This window comes from Calliphora vicina, chromosome 1 (genome assembly GCF_958450345.1).
Source record: "Calliphora vicina chromosome 1, idCalVici1.1, whole genome shotgun sequence".
Classification (NCBI taxonomy): Eukaryota; Metazoa; Arthropoda; class Insecta; order Diptera; family Calliphoridae; genus Calliphora; species Calliphora vicina.
The window spans coordinates 151708378-151725666 of NC_088780.1; the positions used below are offsets into that span (position 1 = coordinate 151708378).

Below are 17289 nucleotides of genomic sequence, written 5' to 3' on the forward strand. Positions count from 1 at the left end.
AAAAGGGCTTTCAAAACTAATATGTTAATTGAAAAATCTACTCTTTATTTCTTAGTTTATTTCTTAATTATTTTTAATGGTTTTGTTGTAGTTTTCCCCAAAAATTTAATTTAATTTTTTTTCTTCCCTTTTTTCACCCAACCCCACTTTTTAAACATTTATGTATGTTTATTTATATGTATATGTATGTGGACTTGATCATGCATAAAACCAGTCTATATGCTTTACTTTCTTCTCCTGCGCGTAGATATCCATCGGGTAATAACAACAATACTCCAGAAACTATCACCATTATACGTCCACCCATTCATCTGACCACAGGTTGTGTACGTAAATGTAGTAGTTTGCCAAATTTGAGAGACGACACACAGGAGCAATTGAACTCAAGTCAAACACAGATACATACTCAGCAACAGACGCCACAAAGGCAGCAGCAACAGCAGCATCAGCAGCAATTGAATGTATCAACGGCGATAACCACGTCACATATAGAACATAATTTGCAACAAACTAAATCGCGCAATTTATTACCCATGTGCCAGATACCAATATCATGCAATTCCACAGCCGCTTCGATAGAGGAACGATTAAATGTTTTAAGCCTACAACAGCAGCAGCAGCAGCAACAACAGCAGTGTCACACCAGGCAGCCAAAGCATAGATGTTGTTGTGGCAGTGGTGTTAGCGGTGGTGTTGGAGCAATTGGTAGCAACTTAAGTAATCATTCGAATGTCTCAATGGGCAGTAACAATGGTTCAGCTACAATTATTTCACATCATTCAAATAAGGGCCATCACATTACAGGCTCCACTTCTTCGGGTTCTTCGAACCCGCCAGCTTTTAATCTAGTCAAATTGTTTATCAAACAAAAGAGCACAAATTGTTCTCTCGAAGATCAGCCGAGTGCTCATACTTGTATGGATATTTCATCGGGTTGTTGGCCTTCCAGTGACGCCAACAACTCAAGTTCCAGTTCATCGTTGGAACAACGTTTGAGAAAGAAGAGTATGAATGATTCGGGCAAAGGTTCAGCTTTAAGTAGACATGACGAAGAAGCTGATAATACAACATCCACATTCCACATGGATGCTTCGGCTTCTACACCTAAAAAACAACATCAAGGCCGTTCCTCGGTGTTCTACGAGGAAGATCCAAGTTCAAGTTCGACGGGTTCATTGACTGCTACAAATTCCCCAGCCCATAGACGTAGAAGTATGCCCTTACGCAATCCCGCTTTAAATCAATTGGCTCTTCAGCTAAACGGCAATAATAATTCCTCAGCTAGTCTCTTATCTTCGGATAACACCTCAGAACAATTGACTCAGGTGCAGCTATCTGGCGGACAGGAGTCTTCTTCCTCCTCGGCCAAGGCGGCTGAACGAAATAAACAAAGAAGATCTCGTGATGCGTCCAGACCCATTTCAAATGCTTCATCATCCGAGATGATTACCAGATCTATGCAAACTTCCTGTGGTTCCTTAAGTACCCGTAGTAGTTTAAGTGATCGATTCCGTTTTGTGCCACCCTCATTTCTGGAAAAACTCAATAACTTGGGCGAAGAAAATCAAGCACCCATTTATGTCATCTATCCCAACTACGCATTACCCGATTTGGGCTTCGTGAAGACCTCAGCTACACCAGATGTCATCTTCTCACCCTTCAACTATAAAATGAATATGGGTGGGAACACCTCGACAGCTTCATCTTGCGCTTCTATTAAGAAACGTTTCAGTCTGATGACGGGTAGCGATGAAGATGAGATACTAAAGACTATGGATTACAAGCATGTGGTGGATTGGCAATCTTTGGCGACTTTATTGCCCGGTGACTATAGACGTAGATTAAAACACATTCCAGAAGTGAATGGCATTCTAAGCCATTTGGAAAGAGAACTGGCACAAAAACCTCTCTTCTGCTTAACGCCCCCAGTGAGACGTAATCGCACACATATTTGTGACTGCAATCAATATTTCCAACGCGGTGAACAACAGACAGAAGCCGCAGGTGGATCTTCAAGTTCGGGATCTAGTCACCAACCTTCATCAGGTTACAGAGGCTCTTCGACGTTGCTCACCGATTCGGAATTTGAAAATGCTAATAATAACGCTCATGGCGGCGGTGATAATCTTAAGCAGATGTATGTATACCAATACGAACAACAACGTATGGACTCGGGCGTAGAAATGAGTCCCAAAGTACAGTCTACACCGATACCCATGCCCCGCGGTATTCTACGCAAGAGTTCTTCGGCTGTGAGAAGTAAACGCAATTCAATGATTGAGCAAGACGCTAAATTAACAAAGTTAGAAAAACGTCGTTCTCTGCAAGAGGCGCCATACAATTACCACATTGGCTCGGCCGAAGAATTGGCAGAGGTATTCGAAGAGGAAATATCAGGTGCCGAAATATACGCAACGCCACAACCACGAACTGAACGATTATCTCGTAAGGATTTGGATGCAAGGGCTAGGGCCGAAAACTTCTTGTCTTCTTTGCCACGCAATGAATTAAAATATTACGCCGAAATAGCTTCAATTTTAGAGTCTTCCGAACAACAGGTTCAGTATGATGCGGCTGCTTTGAAGAAGGAAGTATCACGAGCATTGAGCCAACAGAAAAAAGTATCGTTTAATGACAAAGAAGAGGCCGACAGCACACAAAACAATTTGGTCCATTTGCCCACAGAAACTCGGCAACGATTTACAACACCACCAAATTCACCAAATATTTCAATGGCTACCAACGCCACAGCTACAACCGCAACTAATAACGCAACATTACGGCAACCCGCTACTGCTGCTGGATTTGCAGCACCTCCTGTGGCTACTAGACGTTGTTCGAAACGTGATGAATTGGAAAAACAAAAATTAGAAAGTAATCGCTTTAAACGTTTGCAAATTCAATGGGAATTAATGAGCAAGGATTCGAGTATGCTTAAGGAACTGGCACTTGAGGAACAAACAAAGAGTGGTGGTTCTACACCAACGTCAGCTGTAGCTGCTGCTAATGCTGCTGCTGCCGCCGCGGCTCAGAAGTCACGTATACCTCGTCCCGTTAGCTATCCCGCTGGAAAGTAAGTAACTTGTCTAATTCCATATACTAATTATTTAATGTAGAATGTTTTATTAGTTTTTAAGTATGTAGTTAAACTTTTACCCCAATATTCAATAACTATTATTAACAAATTAAAGAAAAATCCTTTCATAACTTTAATAATCATTTTTGAATATGGGGATTAAATTTAAGGGGTTATTGGTATGTAAAGTGTCAAAACATTTAAGTTTCCAGATATTTATTTGTTTTGTAACATTTTTGTGATTACTTTTTATTTGTGTTATTTTTAAAACTCTTTGTTTATGTTCTCATCAAAATTATTTGTTTTGTTTTTTTATTTATCTCTTTATATACTTTTCCTGCACATCCCCTCCTGCTTAACTATCATCAACATATTATTTCGGGTTTTAATTTTATTGTATACTCCCTTTACTTTGACAATCATGGTTTTATTTCTGCATGATATTATTTATCCAAACCCCCCACACACACACAAAACAACACTTTCGTAGAAGAACTGATAATTGTAAAATTCCAAGAACAACAACAATGACTGAAACCCCTCATAAAATTAATAACATTGCAAATAATACAAAAATACCTAAACCTCCATGTGCTATTTCTCCACAACTTGCTAGAATAACAAATCAAGCAGATCCCTCAAAAGCAACACGATCACCAAGTCGTATACAGCCACCGAAACGTTATAGCATGACAGCAGCTGCTGCAGTAACACCGTCACCAATAACAACACCAACATCATCGGCAGGTACTACAACAACCAGAGCTCGGACACCAAACAGTAGAGTGGCAGTAACTGCGCCAAATACTCCAAAGAAACGAGTGCAATCACCAAGGTGAGTTTTATATTTTATCTAATTGTGTTTAAAGTCAGCTTTTATTTTGGTCTTATTTTGTTAGATTTGTAAGTTTTCCTAATGTTAGGTATAGGATTTATGAAATTTTCTTGTATTCATGTCAATCATTTAAAATTTTAATTTTCAGCTCTTCAACCGAATTATTTACTGCATTGGTATCTAGTAAAATTGATTTTAATTTTCATATTTGAGGTTATGGCATTCCATATCGATTAAGAAATTTAGTATATTTCACTATAATTTCGATATAAGAATTATTATTCTTAGTTGATCTGGACAACTTGCATTTTACGGCTGACTTGCGATGGTCTTCGAAATGATTTGATGATAGCAGTCTTGAAATTCCAAACTATACATTCTATTTGAAGGTTCCACTTAAGCTAAACGCAACCTAAACCATTAGGGAACCGCCACTGTGAATTTTTTATGAATAACATGGGTTCATTTTTCAAATCTTACCAGTTTCCCTCAAAGGGAATATTGCTATCGTGATATTCCTTTGAACTTTTCATTCACATTAGTTGATTTTGTTCGTAACAGCTGTTGATTGTTTACAAAATTTCATCCAAAAATTTCACAACATGGGGAATTTTTTCACGTGAACAAAGTTGATCAACGAAAAATGGGAAAAGGAAACATATTTCATGTGAAATATTGATTCGCGATCTAAATTTTTTTTTAGTGAACTGAGCACATTTTCTTATAAAATGTTTCCTAATTTGTATCGTTTTAACTAGATTTATAATTTTCCGGACTTTTTCCCTTCACGGAAGGAAATTAAAAAAATCTTTTCATTCTCGAGAATGTTTTAATATTGAGGGTATTATTCATTTAAAAAAATGGAAAATTACACTCAAGAAAAAAAAAAATCCAAAAAAGTTGTATTTTTTTTTGTGTAAAAAAATCAGAGTGCAATTTTAATTTTTTTTGAAATGAATACCCTTATTAAATTAAACCAATAAATTTTTTCCGAATAAATAGTCAATTAACATTTTTTTTATCGTCCCGATAAAAAGATTTTTACAGCGTTTTAAAAGAAGTATAAAGTAACTTTTCAAGGGTTTCTAATGTAATGCAAAATCAGGAAAACATGAATATTTCGTTTCGAAAGTGAAGTTTTTCAAATCAGATTAATGTTAAGATCCTATGAATTTGTAATGTTCCTTTAAAAACATAAAATATCAATTTTTAAATACCGATTTTTTCAGCTGTGGCTGAAAAATTGTAGTTGTGTGAACATATTTGGGCATTTCAACCGTAATGTTTCATTGTTAACTGACTATCTGTTGCTAAAACCTAATGGGTCTTTTTTCTCTCAAAAGAAAGCTTAGGTCTTTTCCTTGAACAGATTTTTGGTCGCTTAGTGGGATGCAGGTTGGATATCTATCAAAATAAATGTTTTGTAACTAAAGATTTTTTTTTTCAAAATGGACCTTTTTTAATGTTTTTGCTCAAAAGAAAGCTTAGGTCATTTCCTTTAATGGGTTTTTGGTCGATAGTAGTCCCATTTTGAAAAAAAATCAAAAAAGTTATTGAAATCGATAATTTTTTAATAACTTCAATGACGAAATTATTTATCGGCCACATTTTTTCACTTTAGAAATAGACGAAGATAGGTAGAAAATTATTTTATTATTTAAACCATAATATTGTATTAACTATCTTACTAATTATGCTTTTTATCTTCCTACCATTGCAGAACAATTCCCAGAGTGCGATAAATTTGAAAGAAATGATAATACAGACAAAAAAGAAAACACATTCCCCTCCTGTGTTTTTTTTTTTTTTTTCAACATGGATTCCTCTTCATCATGCACTAGAGTTTATATATTAGTTAAGCAATTCTATATATATTTACTCACAAAAGGATAACAAAACAAACATGCTTATAGAATTTAATTTATAAGTAATAACAGAAACAAATTGTAAACTATTTATAAATTATTTATAGGCTTCAAGAAGACATTCAGAACAGAGAACTACTAACTCCTACCCCATTAAATAATATTTTGCTATTTGTAAATTAGTTCAATAATCCTGCCCTTAAACAAACACGATTACCCTAATGCAAAATATTCCTAAACTTTGTGTACCCTAGTTAGTACCCAGACCACACAAATGTGTATGTTTTCTTCAACATCTTAACATCTTAAGTTCTCTCCAGTGATATTATAGAAAATCAGAAGTTTAATTTAGTTGAATTTTATTCATTATGATTATGATGATTTTGAACTACTAGGGCTCAGAGAAAAAAATAAAAAAAAACAAGACTTCTTCTGATTTATTAACAAACAGAAAAAAAGAAAAGAATATAAAAGATTTTTATTTTTTATTTTTTCTATTAAATAAACAAATAACTTATAAATTTATATTTTAAGTAAGGAAAAAAAAGAGGTGAAAAGTAAAAGCTTTGTAAATGTTTTTTGTTGCAATATACACATATATTTAAAGAAAGAAAAAAAATAATTAAAAATAATACATTATTAAAATGGTATCATATTTGTAAAGTAATAATCTAAATATTTTCTATATAGTATACATATATGAAATATAAAACAAAAATGCATCTAATTAATTAAATGCTAAAATACAATACAAATTTAGTATTTTCCAAACAAGCTCAAGTCATATTGAAATAAAGCAATTCCCCCCAAATTTGCTTAAAATTAAACAAAATATAAACTAAAGTAAAACTAAACAAAAAAGATATTATAAAATAATTAAAAATTACATTGAAAAACAAAGAGAAAAGAAGAGACATTATTATGATCTTTTAGTGAGGTATTATTTCTTTTTTCCTCCTCCCTCTCCTCCCCCAACAAACAATAATAAAAAAATAACCCTTTTTTTTGTTTTTTTTTTCTTCTCAATTTCATCAAACAATTGTCGTTTAAACGATATGATTGATTTTTATATATATATAGAACCAAGAAAAATAAATTTTTAAACAATTTATAGAGAAAATGCCTTCGAAAAAATAAAAAAAGAAAAACATCTTACAAGAAATAGTAAAATCGTACTTTATAAATTAAGTACAAATGAAAAACAAAACAAACAATATAAAAATCATCTTAATTGATTGATTTTATGGTTAGTTTAGTACCAGTCTTATAAAATATTTATAAATTTGTATTTTATTATTGAACACTCACTCTATTATTTTACTTTGTTATTATTTTATTTCTTATTCCTTTATGTAAAATTGGAAAATTTAATTTTCTCAACATTTTTTATTTAATTAATTTCAATTTTTAATTTTTAACACAAAGTGATTCATTTTAATTTTCTTTATTATTTCTATTTTATATCATTATAAATTTATATACTTATATTTTTTATTTTCTAATTATATTAACCGTTCTTCCGTTTATATACATAATTATAGTTTTAATTAAATAATTATTTCTTTATATATACATATATTTAAATGTAATTGTTTTATTTTGTATTTTTCTTTTGCTCTTCTCTATTTCTTTAGTTATAAACAAATTTTTCCTATTTACTTACTTACTACTCACTCTCTTCACTATCCTTCTTTAAAAAATCATTGTATTATTATAAAAACTAAAAGGAAACAAACCACAATTCTTTATAATTAATATTATTATTATTATATAAATATTAAATAAATAATAATGTATTAAAAAACGTAAACAAAAGAAATCGCAAAACATAACAAAGAATATTTGCAGAAGAATTTATCATCAACCAACCAACTACAAAAAAATACATGTATTTTCCTTTACTCTCTATCTAAACAACAAAAATATAAAAAAAAACTAAACAAAAATCATTAAAAATGTATAAAAACCCAACAATTTTAATTTAAAACAAACAAAAAAAATATTATACATATTAAAAATATTAATAAAATAAATAAAAAATAAAAAAAGTATTAAGAAAAACAAATGCAAATAGTTTTTTTTTTATTTAAAGCTTTCATGTTGTGCGTGTAAAAGCTTCCATAAAAAATGTTTTCAAATTAAGACATTTTAGTCCACGTGATTTATTTCTATATGAAACTTATTTTTTTTAACTTATATTTGGATTCCAACACTTTTAAGAGGTTTATGCTATTTAAAGTGATTTTAGGAAGGCCTAATATGGTAGCTATGACCAATTATGACCGATCCCCATGAAATTAGGTCGGATGATTTAGTTTCTATTTGAAACTTATTTCTACTGAATTATATTTTTATGAGATTTATGCTCGTTTAAGTGATTTTAGGAAGTTGGCCTTATATGAGAGCTATGACAAATTTCAATAGTTAAGAATTTCATTTGAAAATTATAAAATTCTTTTAGCAAAGTCTAAAACCAAATTTCTTTCGTTACTGTGAAGAATTGAATGAGCTAAAAGTTTTAATCATTCATATTATGAATTAATACAATGATAAATAAATTCTATTCAATTGAATTATTTTTTTTAGAAAGATTTGCAATTGAATTGTTGACTTTTTTAATACGGAATACAATTTTCGTGAATTAATTAATTCAAAGCTTTAGTTTTGAGTATTGTTAAACTGTGCATTACCTTTATTCGAAACGAATCTGTTGTCGTAGTCGTTTTTATCGACAACAACAATGTAAAATACATAGAAATTTTCTCCTATCCGACAATCGTAATACCAATTTAACAAAACGATTTTGGAATTGAATAATTGTGAGTAAAAAAAATATATGGACTTTTGGCATATAACTAATATTGGCGACATTTTTGGAATACCACCACGTGATGGCCAATGTTGTATAAGTAATGAAAATCATGTTTTTAGGTCATTTGGAATCAAAAACCAGCACCAATTTCTAAAATATACCAAATTATTTTTTTCTCTGAAAAATTTTATAAATAATTTCAACTATTTTTTTTGCAAGTGTGAGGGATACTTCCCTTATTTAAAATTATCTTTTCAAGTATGCCCGCAGTCATTAATTTAAAACAAATTTGATTGGTGTTTTTGAAACCAATATCTTTGTTTTTGTTAAAGTTCCAGGAGCTCAGAATCTCAGAAATAAGCCAAGTGTCATACACTTTTTTTTATCGAAAAGTACTACAGCATACCTTCAGGATGAAAATTTTATATGACTAATCAAAATCATTGGCACAAATGTTTATAAATTTGAATTGTCTAACCCATATCATCATAGATGAGCTTTTCAGATTTTTTTAAAGATGGTACTTGAATAAAAAGTAAGTATGTAAGTATATTAAAAAACAACACTGCAACACTTTGCCAAACTTAAATCTAACTAAAAGTAAGCTAAATGTAATATGAAGTTAAATATTGAAATGTGTCACATAATCTTTGATACAACTACCTTGTAGTTAAATTAAACTATAGCTTGTATTATGGTTTAATTTTAAATTGGAAAAAAATGTATTATTCGGCAACATTACCATTGGCGATGGTGAGCAATTAATATAATAAAAACAAGTAAGAGAGCTATATTCGGCTGTGCCAAATCTTATATACCCTTCACCAAATTATACTTCAAAATACAAATTTTAAATATTTTTAGGTAAACAAAATCGGTTTCTGTTTTTTTTGAAAAGCTCACATTTTGAATATCGAAGAAACCGGGTTTCTCTCCTCGAATAGCCGGTTTTTTTAAAAGTGTGTTTTTATGAGTTTTTGTCTATTAAAAACTTTAAAATCCAAAAAACTCTTTTAAAACTCCAACTATTTTCGAAGACTTTTTATATTTATATAAATGTCACAAGCGATCTGGAAAGCATAAAAACGTACTCAAAACTTTGTTAACTATATGTCCTACAAACACACTGAGAAAGATCTTTTTCAAAGCTTTATAAAAGCAAAAGAAAAAAATCGAGATATTTTTTTGGCCAATTTGTGTTTCTAAAAGTATCAACCACTCACTTTTAGAAAAAATTCAATTTTAATTTCAGCATGGGTCAAATTTGATCCGAAGACCTTGAGAAGGTTAAAAGAAATAATCAAAATTAGTATTAAACAGTTTTTAAGCATTTTAAAAAGGATAATTTTTTGTTATATGATATCATTTTTGTTGTGTTATGTTTTTCCATAAACTGTTTTTGTTTTAATAACTATTATTTTAATAAATAAATCTCTTTTTCTTCTTACATCTATGCGTTTCAATATTTTTCGGTTTATATTAAATTGCAATTTTTCGAAGAAACCGAAAACCGGTTTCTAAAAAATGTCGAAGAATCGATCACCCTAGTAGATATCCATATTGTCTATATTAATGACTTAGTAATCCAGATCGAGGTTGTCCTGTTTTTTCCTCATATCTCTGCCATTTGTGGACCGATTTTGCTGATTTTAAATAGGAAACTTCTCGAAAGCATGTCTGACAGAATTATTGAAGATTTGGATCCCGAAGATATCTGGGGTCTTCAGAAAATTGATTTCAACAGACAGACGGACATGGCTTAATCGACTCCGCTATCTACATATACGGAAAATTATATTATGGAAATTACAAACGAAATGACAAACTTATATACTATACCCTTCTCACTAAGGCGAAGGGTATAAATATACCTTACGGCTATACAGAAAGTGCATTCTTAGTTTTAAATTAACTCAACTCCTATATTTAACATACACATCTACTCCACAATTGACTGATCATGAATTAAGTACTCTATTTCGACCATCGACAATGAAATTATTAATCAACTTCTACGAAAAGAACAAACAACTTTATACAGTGGTATTTTTTTATGAAATATTGTAAGATTGTAAGTATGCATTATGAGTGGAGTATTAGAAAATTATTGAAATATTGAAAACAATCAAGTGCTTATGAAATCGATTTAATGAACTGAAAATGCCACACAATCAGATCAAATGAAAAATTATTGTTTAAAGATTTTTAAGTGGAGAAATAAAAAAATTAATAGTTCTGTATATTGTGTTACCATAAAAAAATTAATAAAAGCAAAAGGGGATGCCATCAAATACATTAACAGAGTGTAAATTATATTGAGTTAGGGTTTTCAAATAATAAGTTTTTAATAATTAACTTTTTAAAATATGCATTAGAGGTTCAAATTGTGGGCATATAATGAGATAATTTTTTTAAAAACACCAAAACATTTAAGATTTTTAAACATTTATTATAAATAAATAATGACATTTTAAATGAGAAACAAGTTTTAAATATACATTATTAATAGGATCAAAGTTGGCTACCAATTTGAATCCATTAAAAGGTAACGTTAACTCACATTGTGATTATTTGAGTACCGGTAGTTTAGCGGTAACGATATTTTGAGAATGGTAGCTTAGCGGTAATGGTAATTTCAGTCTGACTTAAAAAATTAGAAAAGGTGATATTGGGGTAGGTATTTTATATTTTATGTTCTCTAACTTCATAAGCTCAATTATTGAAATGAAAAAGGTTTATTATCAGAATTTAAAATTATTTATAAAATAGCGGTAACGGTATTTGGAGGTAACGATATTTACGATTGGTAACGATATTTTAGCGGTGACGGTTATTCCTGTTATTTCGGTAACGGTAGTAGAACTCATGTAACAAAAGTTCCCCCCATAAAACTTTTCAGTTCTAGAAGAAAAAACTAGATGTATGGAGTCAGAAATTATTAGTACAATTGAAAAGTTTCTTTTTCTGAATTATGCAGAATAATGAAATTTTTATTTATGTTCGGTTTCGGCTTAAAAAAAATACGGTTTCGTAAGACTTAATAAATTTTGCATTACAGAAAGGTATTAAGTTTCAACATAATCTATCAGTTCAACTTGAAAATGATTCATGCTGATTAATGAAACATGAGAGTCATAAGCATGTTTTTATTTTGTTTGACATACAGGAATCGAACCCGCAGCCCTCAGATTAGTAACCCAGCACTAGACGTTTATTTTGTAATGAACTTTTTTAACACTCGTACATGTTAAAATAACTAGTTATGTAGGTGCTCAATTAACCAGTTATGTAGCTAGTAAGGTAACTGACTTTATGTATGTGTATCCAATGCGTTGACTACTTTGGACCAGCTATCAGCCAGTCTAATTGTAATTTTAGGACATACGCGTGCTGAAATAACTGGTAAAATCACTAGTTCAGGTTAGTCTCGTAGAAGTACTAGGTATTTAAAAAAATAATTTTCAAAAATAATAAACAAATATTTTAGTTTTAAATAAATATATTATAAAATTATTCTTTCTGAATTTACATTATAAACTGAATATTTATTTACCATAAAGATTATTTATCAGTCATCTGGAATTCAGATAATAATTTTTATTTTATTTATAAAATTAATATGCAAACTGCATAGAACTGTATGCAAAGAAAATAATATTGATTGTTATTTATTTTCTCTCTATCTCTTCATATTACACTCTTACAGGCATGTCAATGATTGATCTTAACATAGAATTTTTGTATTTTTCACATTAACAAATACTTACTACGAGTACGAACGAGTACCAAGAATACTAAACAATGGAATTGTTGTTTTTTTTTGCGCTCGCTACGTACGAGTGTATATTTTTATGTAAATACTGGATGCAAAAGTTGTTGTAAACTGAAAAACTATAATTCTAATTCACACCATGAAATTTCTCATAAGAAAATTTCGTAGAAAATCAATAACCTGATGGAAAAGTTACCATGAAAGCTTTGACTGCCCTCACACAAGATCAATGGTATTCAAAAGTAGTATTTACATATACATAGTTTGTATGTGAGTTTTAATATGCATAAATGTTGTATGTGAGTCCATGTTATTCAATGATCCATGCACTTGAGTCTTTAGCAAACAGTGGTAATTAGAAAACAAATTGAGTGCATCGCCGATTTTATTAAGTTCTTTACATCCATTGTGTGTTTTTAGTTGTTTCTTTTTAGTAGAAAAGAGAATCGAACTTAGAAATAAAAGTAAAATAAACCATTTGAAAGTACTGAGTTCATTAGCAGTGTCTTGATCATTTAAAACAATTAAATAAATAGATTTTATTATGGGTTGAGATTATTAAGTGAATAAACAGGCATATACGAACTTATTGTGAGTATATTTAGAGCAGAGTTGATAAAGAAACAGTTCTTAAAACAATTACTATATGGGCATTTCCATCGTATCCATAGTATCTGAAAAATAATATAGTCATTATGTTCCATTGTTCGTAACAATGTTCGAGCGAAATAAGGGTATATCGTACGTGACATAAAACGGAAGTAATTTTGAGGTACATGTGAAAATATGCGAAAATTTGCGAATCTTGAGAGGCGTTGTTTTCTTTTAATTTCTTACACTAAACCAAATATTTTTCCTTTACAATCAGTCAAATATAAATAAAAACAATCTTTGGATGATTTTATAATAAATAAAATTTAATATCGTACGTGACAGATTTTTCTCTTATAGTAAAACAATATATATTCTGTAAATATACATATGTATATAAAAACTAAAAAAATAAATAGAATACAGGTAAGCCTCCATTTACGCGGTACTTTATTTACGCGAATTCGATATAACGCGAACTGAAATTAGCAACCATTTTTTCAAATACGCGACTTTTTTTATATAACGCGGCAACAAACAACAAGAAACGAAAAAACACAAGCGAATAACATATATCTTTTTTGAAAACTTATTTGAATACCAAAATTAGGGTACCAAAAAAAGGTACTTTTTCGCTCATTTAAAATTTTTGGGAAATTGAACCAGGAAATCGTAACTAGTTTCTTGCTTATCAATAGATTCATCTAACTGCCATAAGTCACCACATTAAATGTTAAGGATGTTTGATATAAAACCATGTTAATATCGGAAAAAGAACCTTTTGTTAAAAAATAAAGAAAAAAAGTACGTTTTGTTAAAAACAAAATTAAAAAATATGTTTTTTATGCGTTCTTTTTAAACGATAATATTTTAAATGAATGTTTTTAATTACGTATTGAAATTAAATAAATTTTTTTGTCGTTTTATACTAGTGTTGTACGTTTTGTCAAGCACAAACTTTTTTTAGAAACCATTTACTTAGTAAAAAAATTAAAAAAAATTTGCTAACTTGATTGATTCTAGAAGAAAAAATGCGAAAAAGTACCTCTTGCGGCTCCTCATTTATGCTCGATAAAGTGATTTTCGGAAGTGGGCCTCATAGGGGAGCTATGACTTATTATGGATGAATGAAATTTTCGAGAATGGTGTTTATATGGGAGCTATGGAATATTATTTACAGATCGGTACTAAATTTATTAACTAAATTCAGATAGGCAAGTTGTATGGTGACTAGGAGAAATAATGGACATATGCTAACCAAATTCAACCTGTAGTTTAATTACAGGGTTTACATGGTGGGTGTTAGGACAATATGTTTGCACGTTACAAACATCAGCACTAACCCACTATAACCACCCCACTACGGTGGTGTAGGGTATAAAAATTTAATTAATATATCTAAATTAAAACTCATAAATTATATTTTCCGAATTTTTTTTTTAAAAAATGCATTTTTAAACAAGCATTATATCAGCATGATTTCACCCCTTTACATGAATTCTTCAAATATTTTTTATATTTATATTAAAAGTGTGTTTGTGTATCCTATGTAATTGATGTGCGTTTTTTTGGGTGTTTCTTTTTACATTTCCATTTGATTAAAAAAATTAACCGAAAATAAAGAATAAAAAATTGTGTTTATAAACATTGATGTTGATGATGAAAATTATGCAATATCAAAATGTTTCCATACTTCTCAACTATCGGGGAAAATAAATTAATGAACTTAATAAATTTAATAATAAATAATAGAAAAGTAAATGAGGGTATACAGTGGGGCGAATTAAATAAATAAAGTGAAGAATAATAACTAGTAATGTTACATCTATAATGAAAATGCATGAAGATTTTATGTTAAACCTAAAATTTTCAACTAATTTGTTTTTTTATTTTCCCAAGTAATCGAAAACCAAGGCTTTAATAATAACTAGTTTAAATTTGTAACCAATAATAGACATTTGAAGGATATAGTTAAAGTTTCAATTACAAAACTTTTTTAAAATTCTTGAAATTAAAAACAAATATATGTATTAACAAATCAACCTTCAACTCAACCCATCTTTATGAATATTAGAAATTAAATGACAGCTTTACCGACTTGTCATGGTTTTAGTGATAAATGTACTTAAACAAAAGTAATTCAATTCCCATTGTAAATAATACGTGTCACCTATAATAACTCTTAGGCAATGGCTGAAAACCTCAAATATGTATACTTTACTAACAAACATACTAACATCCATATATACATACATATGTATGTATGTATCTGTAGAAATATGCATATGTGTTTTTGTGGTTATTTAACATTTTTCATTTTACAATTACAATTTTACACAATTACACATGATACACATTTCACAACACTGTGCGCCTCTCAATAGTATTGAAACAATACTCGTCCAATACTCTCGTTTGTATTCATACTTCATCAATATATGTAGTTGCGTTGAAGATTGGCGAACAGAACAGGCCAACAAGAAAACAAATCATGATGGTTGGTTGGTACTCGTGTTCTAATAAATAGACAATGTAATTAAAATCAACGATAAGTGAGTTTGTGTGCAATAGGGTATTCAAATTATTAGATTTTTGTTATGTTCGAATTAAACGAATCAAATGAGAAACAAAAAAACTACTCTTTATGCCGACCACTGATTCGAAATACATATACCAGCAGTTAAGCAAGTAGTCAATGTATCCCTTATAGACAGTAATTGTCACTATGTTTAATCACTTGACTAAAAATTTGACTCGTATGTGCTATTTGTAGTGGAGTGAGATGCCAAATGGTTATTTTATGCATCCCAAGTAATCTATCATGAAGACAATTGCCACTTAAGTGTCTCTAAGTAATCTAGAGTATAGTCACTTGGAACGTTTATTTTGTACAGCAGTTTTTTGTGAGTAATTCTGGTTTTATAGAAATTGTGTTGATATAATTCTAATACAGTTTTTTTTTTATTTTTGCTCAAGTATACTAACATCCCATGTAAAATAGCGTAAAGTCAATGTCTCTTAAAAACCTATAGTGAAGTAGTCACTTTAAACGTTTTTTTTTGTATTTCACTTTAGAGGGTATGTAGTTATTTTACCCACCCTATTGGAGAGTTGTCGGAGGAAGATTTGTTTACAAGTTATCATTTGTTTGACTGTCTTTTTAACTGATTATTTGAGGTCAATTATACCCTTAAAATATCTAGCTGATCAAATAACCAGTTAGGTAGCTTGTAAGGTAACTGACACTATGTAACCAGTATGTGAATCCAATGTGTTGACTACTTTGGACCAGTCATCATAAAGTCTCATTGTAATCAAAAAGGGTCAATTGACCCCAGCATATCACATACACGTGTAAAATAGTGAAGCAACTAGTTGTAACCCTAAATGATAGGTAAAATCACTAGTTCGGGACAGTATCTTAGAACTGCTGGGATATTAAAATCTGTTTAAATTGCCTTTAGTTACCATATTTGCGTATTTATCTGTATTTGGTCGATTTTAGTTTCAGATTGTTTAAGAGAATTTAAATCTTAGACAGAAATTGTGACTCTTCCTGAAATTATGTACCACCACACCTTGGTCAAATTCAATTTGAATGATTATTTCGCATTATCATTTCAGTATTATAACTTAAAATTGTCCCTGGAAAGTATTTACTGGAAAAGTAAATCTATCGAAAATTTGGAAACCATTATATGATTTGCACATTGTATACTTCGCTTATAGTTCCGGAACCTCATTGTGAAGTATACAGGTGAAGGACCATATCTTTTTTACTAATAATGGGGCTCTACTTGCGGGAAGAGCGCAAAGTCGCTTAAGGAAAATTCTCATCGCAGGCTAAAACCCATTTCAAACATACAACATGACAGTGCTTTATTTGACACAAGCAAGCTATGGATGTTTTTCTCACCAATATAGTTATTTGTGTAAATAGCCGACTAACTTCGTAATTTGGGCAACATTAATGCCTCCACTGGTCTAAAGCATAGTCAACCAAAAAGCCAATTGACAGTGTATTGGTTTAACAATAGTGTTTTCTTTGAAGCTTTGTTAAAAGTTAGCAGTTACTGAACGAAGTGTGTATTTATTTTGAACTCTTCGTGGAGAGATTGTGTTGTGTTTGTGTTAAAAGCCGATTCATGATCGTATCATGTATCTGTGTTTGGATCTAATTACTCACGCAACTTGTATTATAATATTTATAATGTTTAGCACTTTCTTTGCTGTGATTTTTGTTTCTTTCCTGATAATTATGAACTTCGTAGACAATTCATTATAATAATCGATCATATTCAGCGCCTGGTGGCTATGAGAGCCGATCACTGCTCTAAA

At 30.1% G+C, this 17289-nt stretch overlaps 1 protein-coding gene across 5 annotated transcripts in view; it reads left to right on the forward strand.

Moving 5' to 3' along the window:
• LOC135964101 (homeobox protein 5) overlaps positions 1-7841 on the forward strand; it is a 48489-nt gene extending 40648 nt beyond the window's left edge. For 3 of the 5 annotated variants that reach the window (XM_065516177.1, XM_065516173.1, XM_065516176.1), the window contains 3 exons: positions 215-3073; positions 3567-3911; positions 5632-7841. In XM_065516177.1, the coding sequence (XP_065372249.1) occupies positions 215-3073; positions 3567-3911; positions 5632-5653 (3226 nt within the window). In that variant the 3' untranslated portion in view covers positions 5654-7841. The remainder of the gene's footprint in view (positions 1-214; positions 3074-3566; positions 3912-5631) is intronic. The other 2 variants (XM_065516175.1, XM_065516174.1) reach the window with 2 other exon arrangements.
• Positions 7842-17289: the final 9448 nt, after the last annotated feature.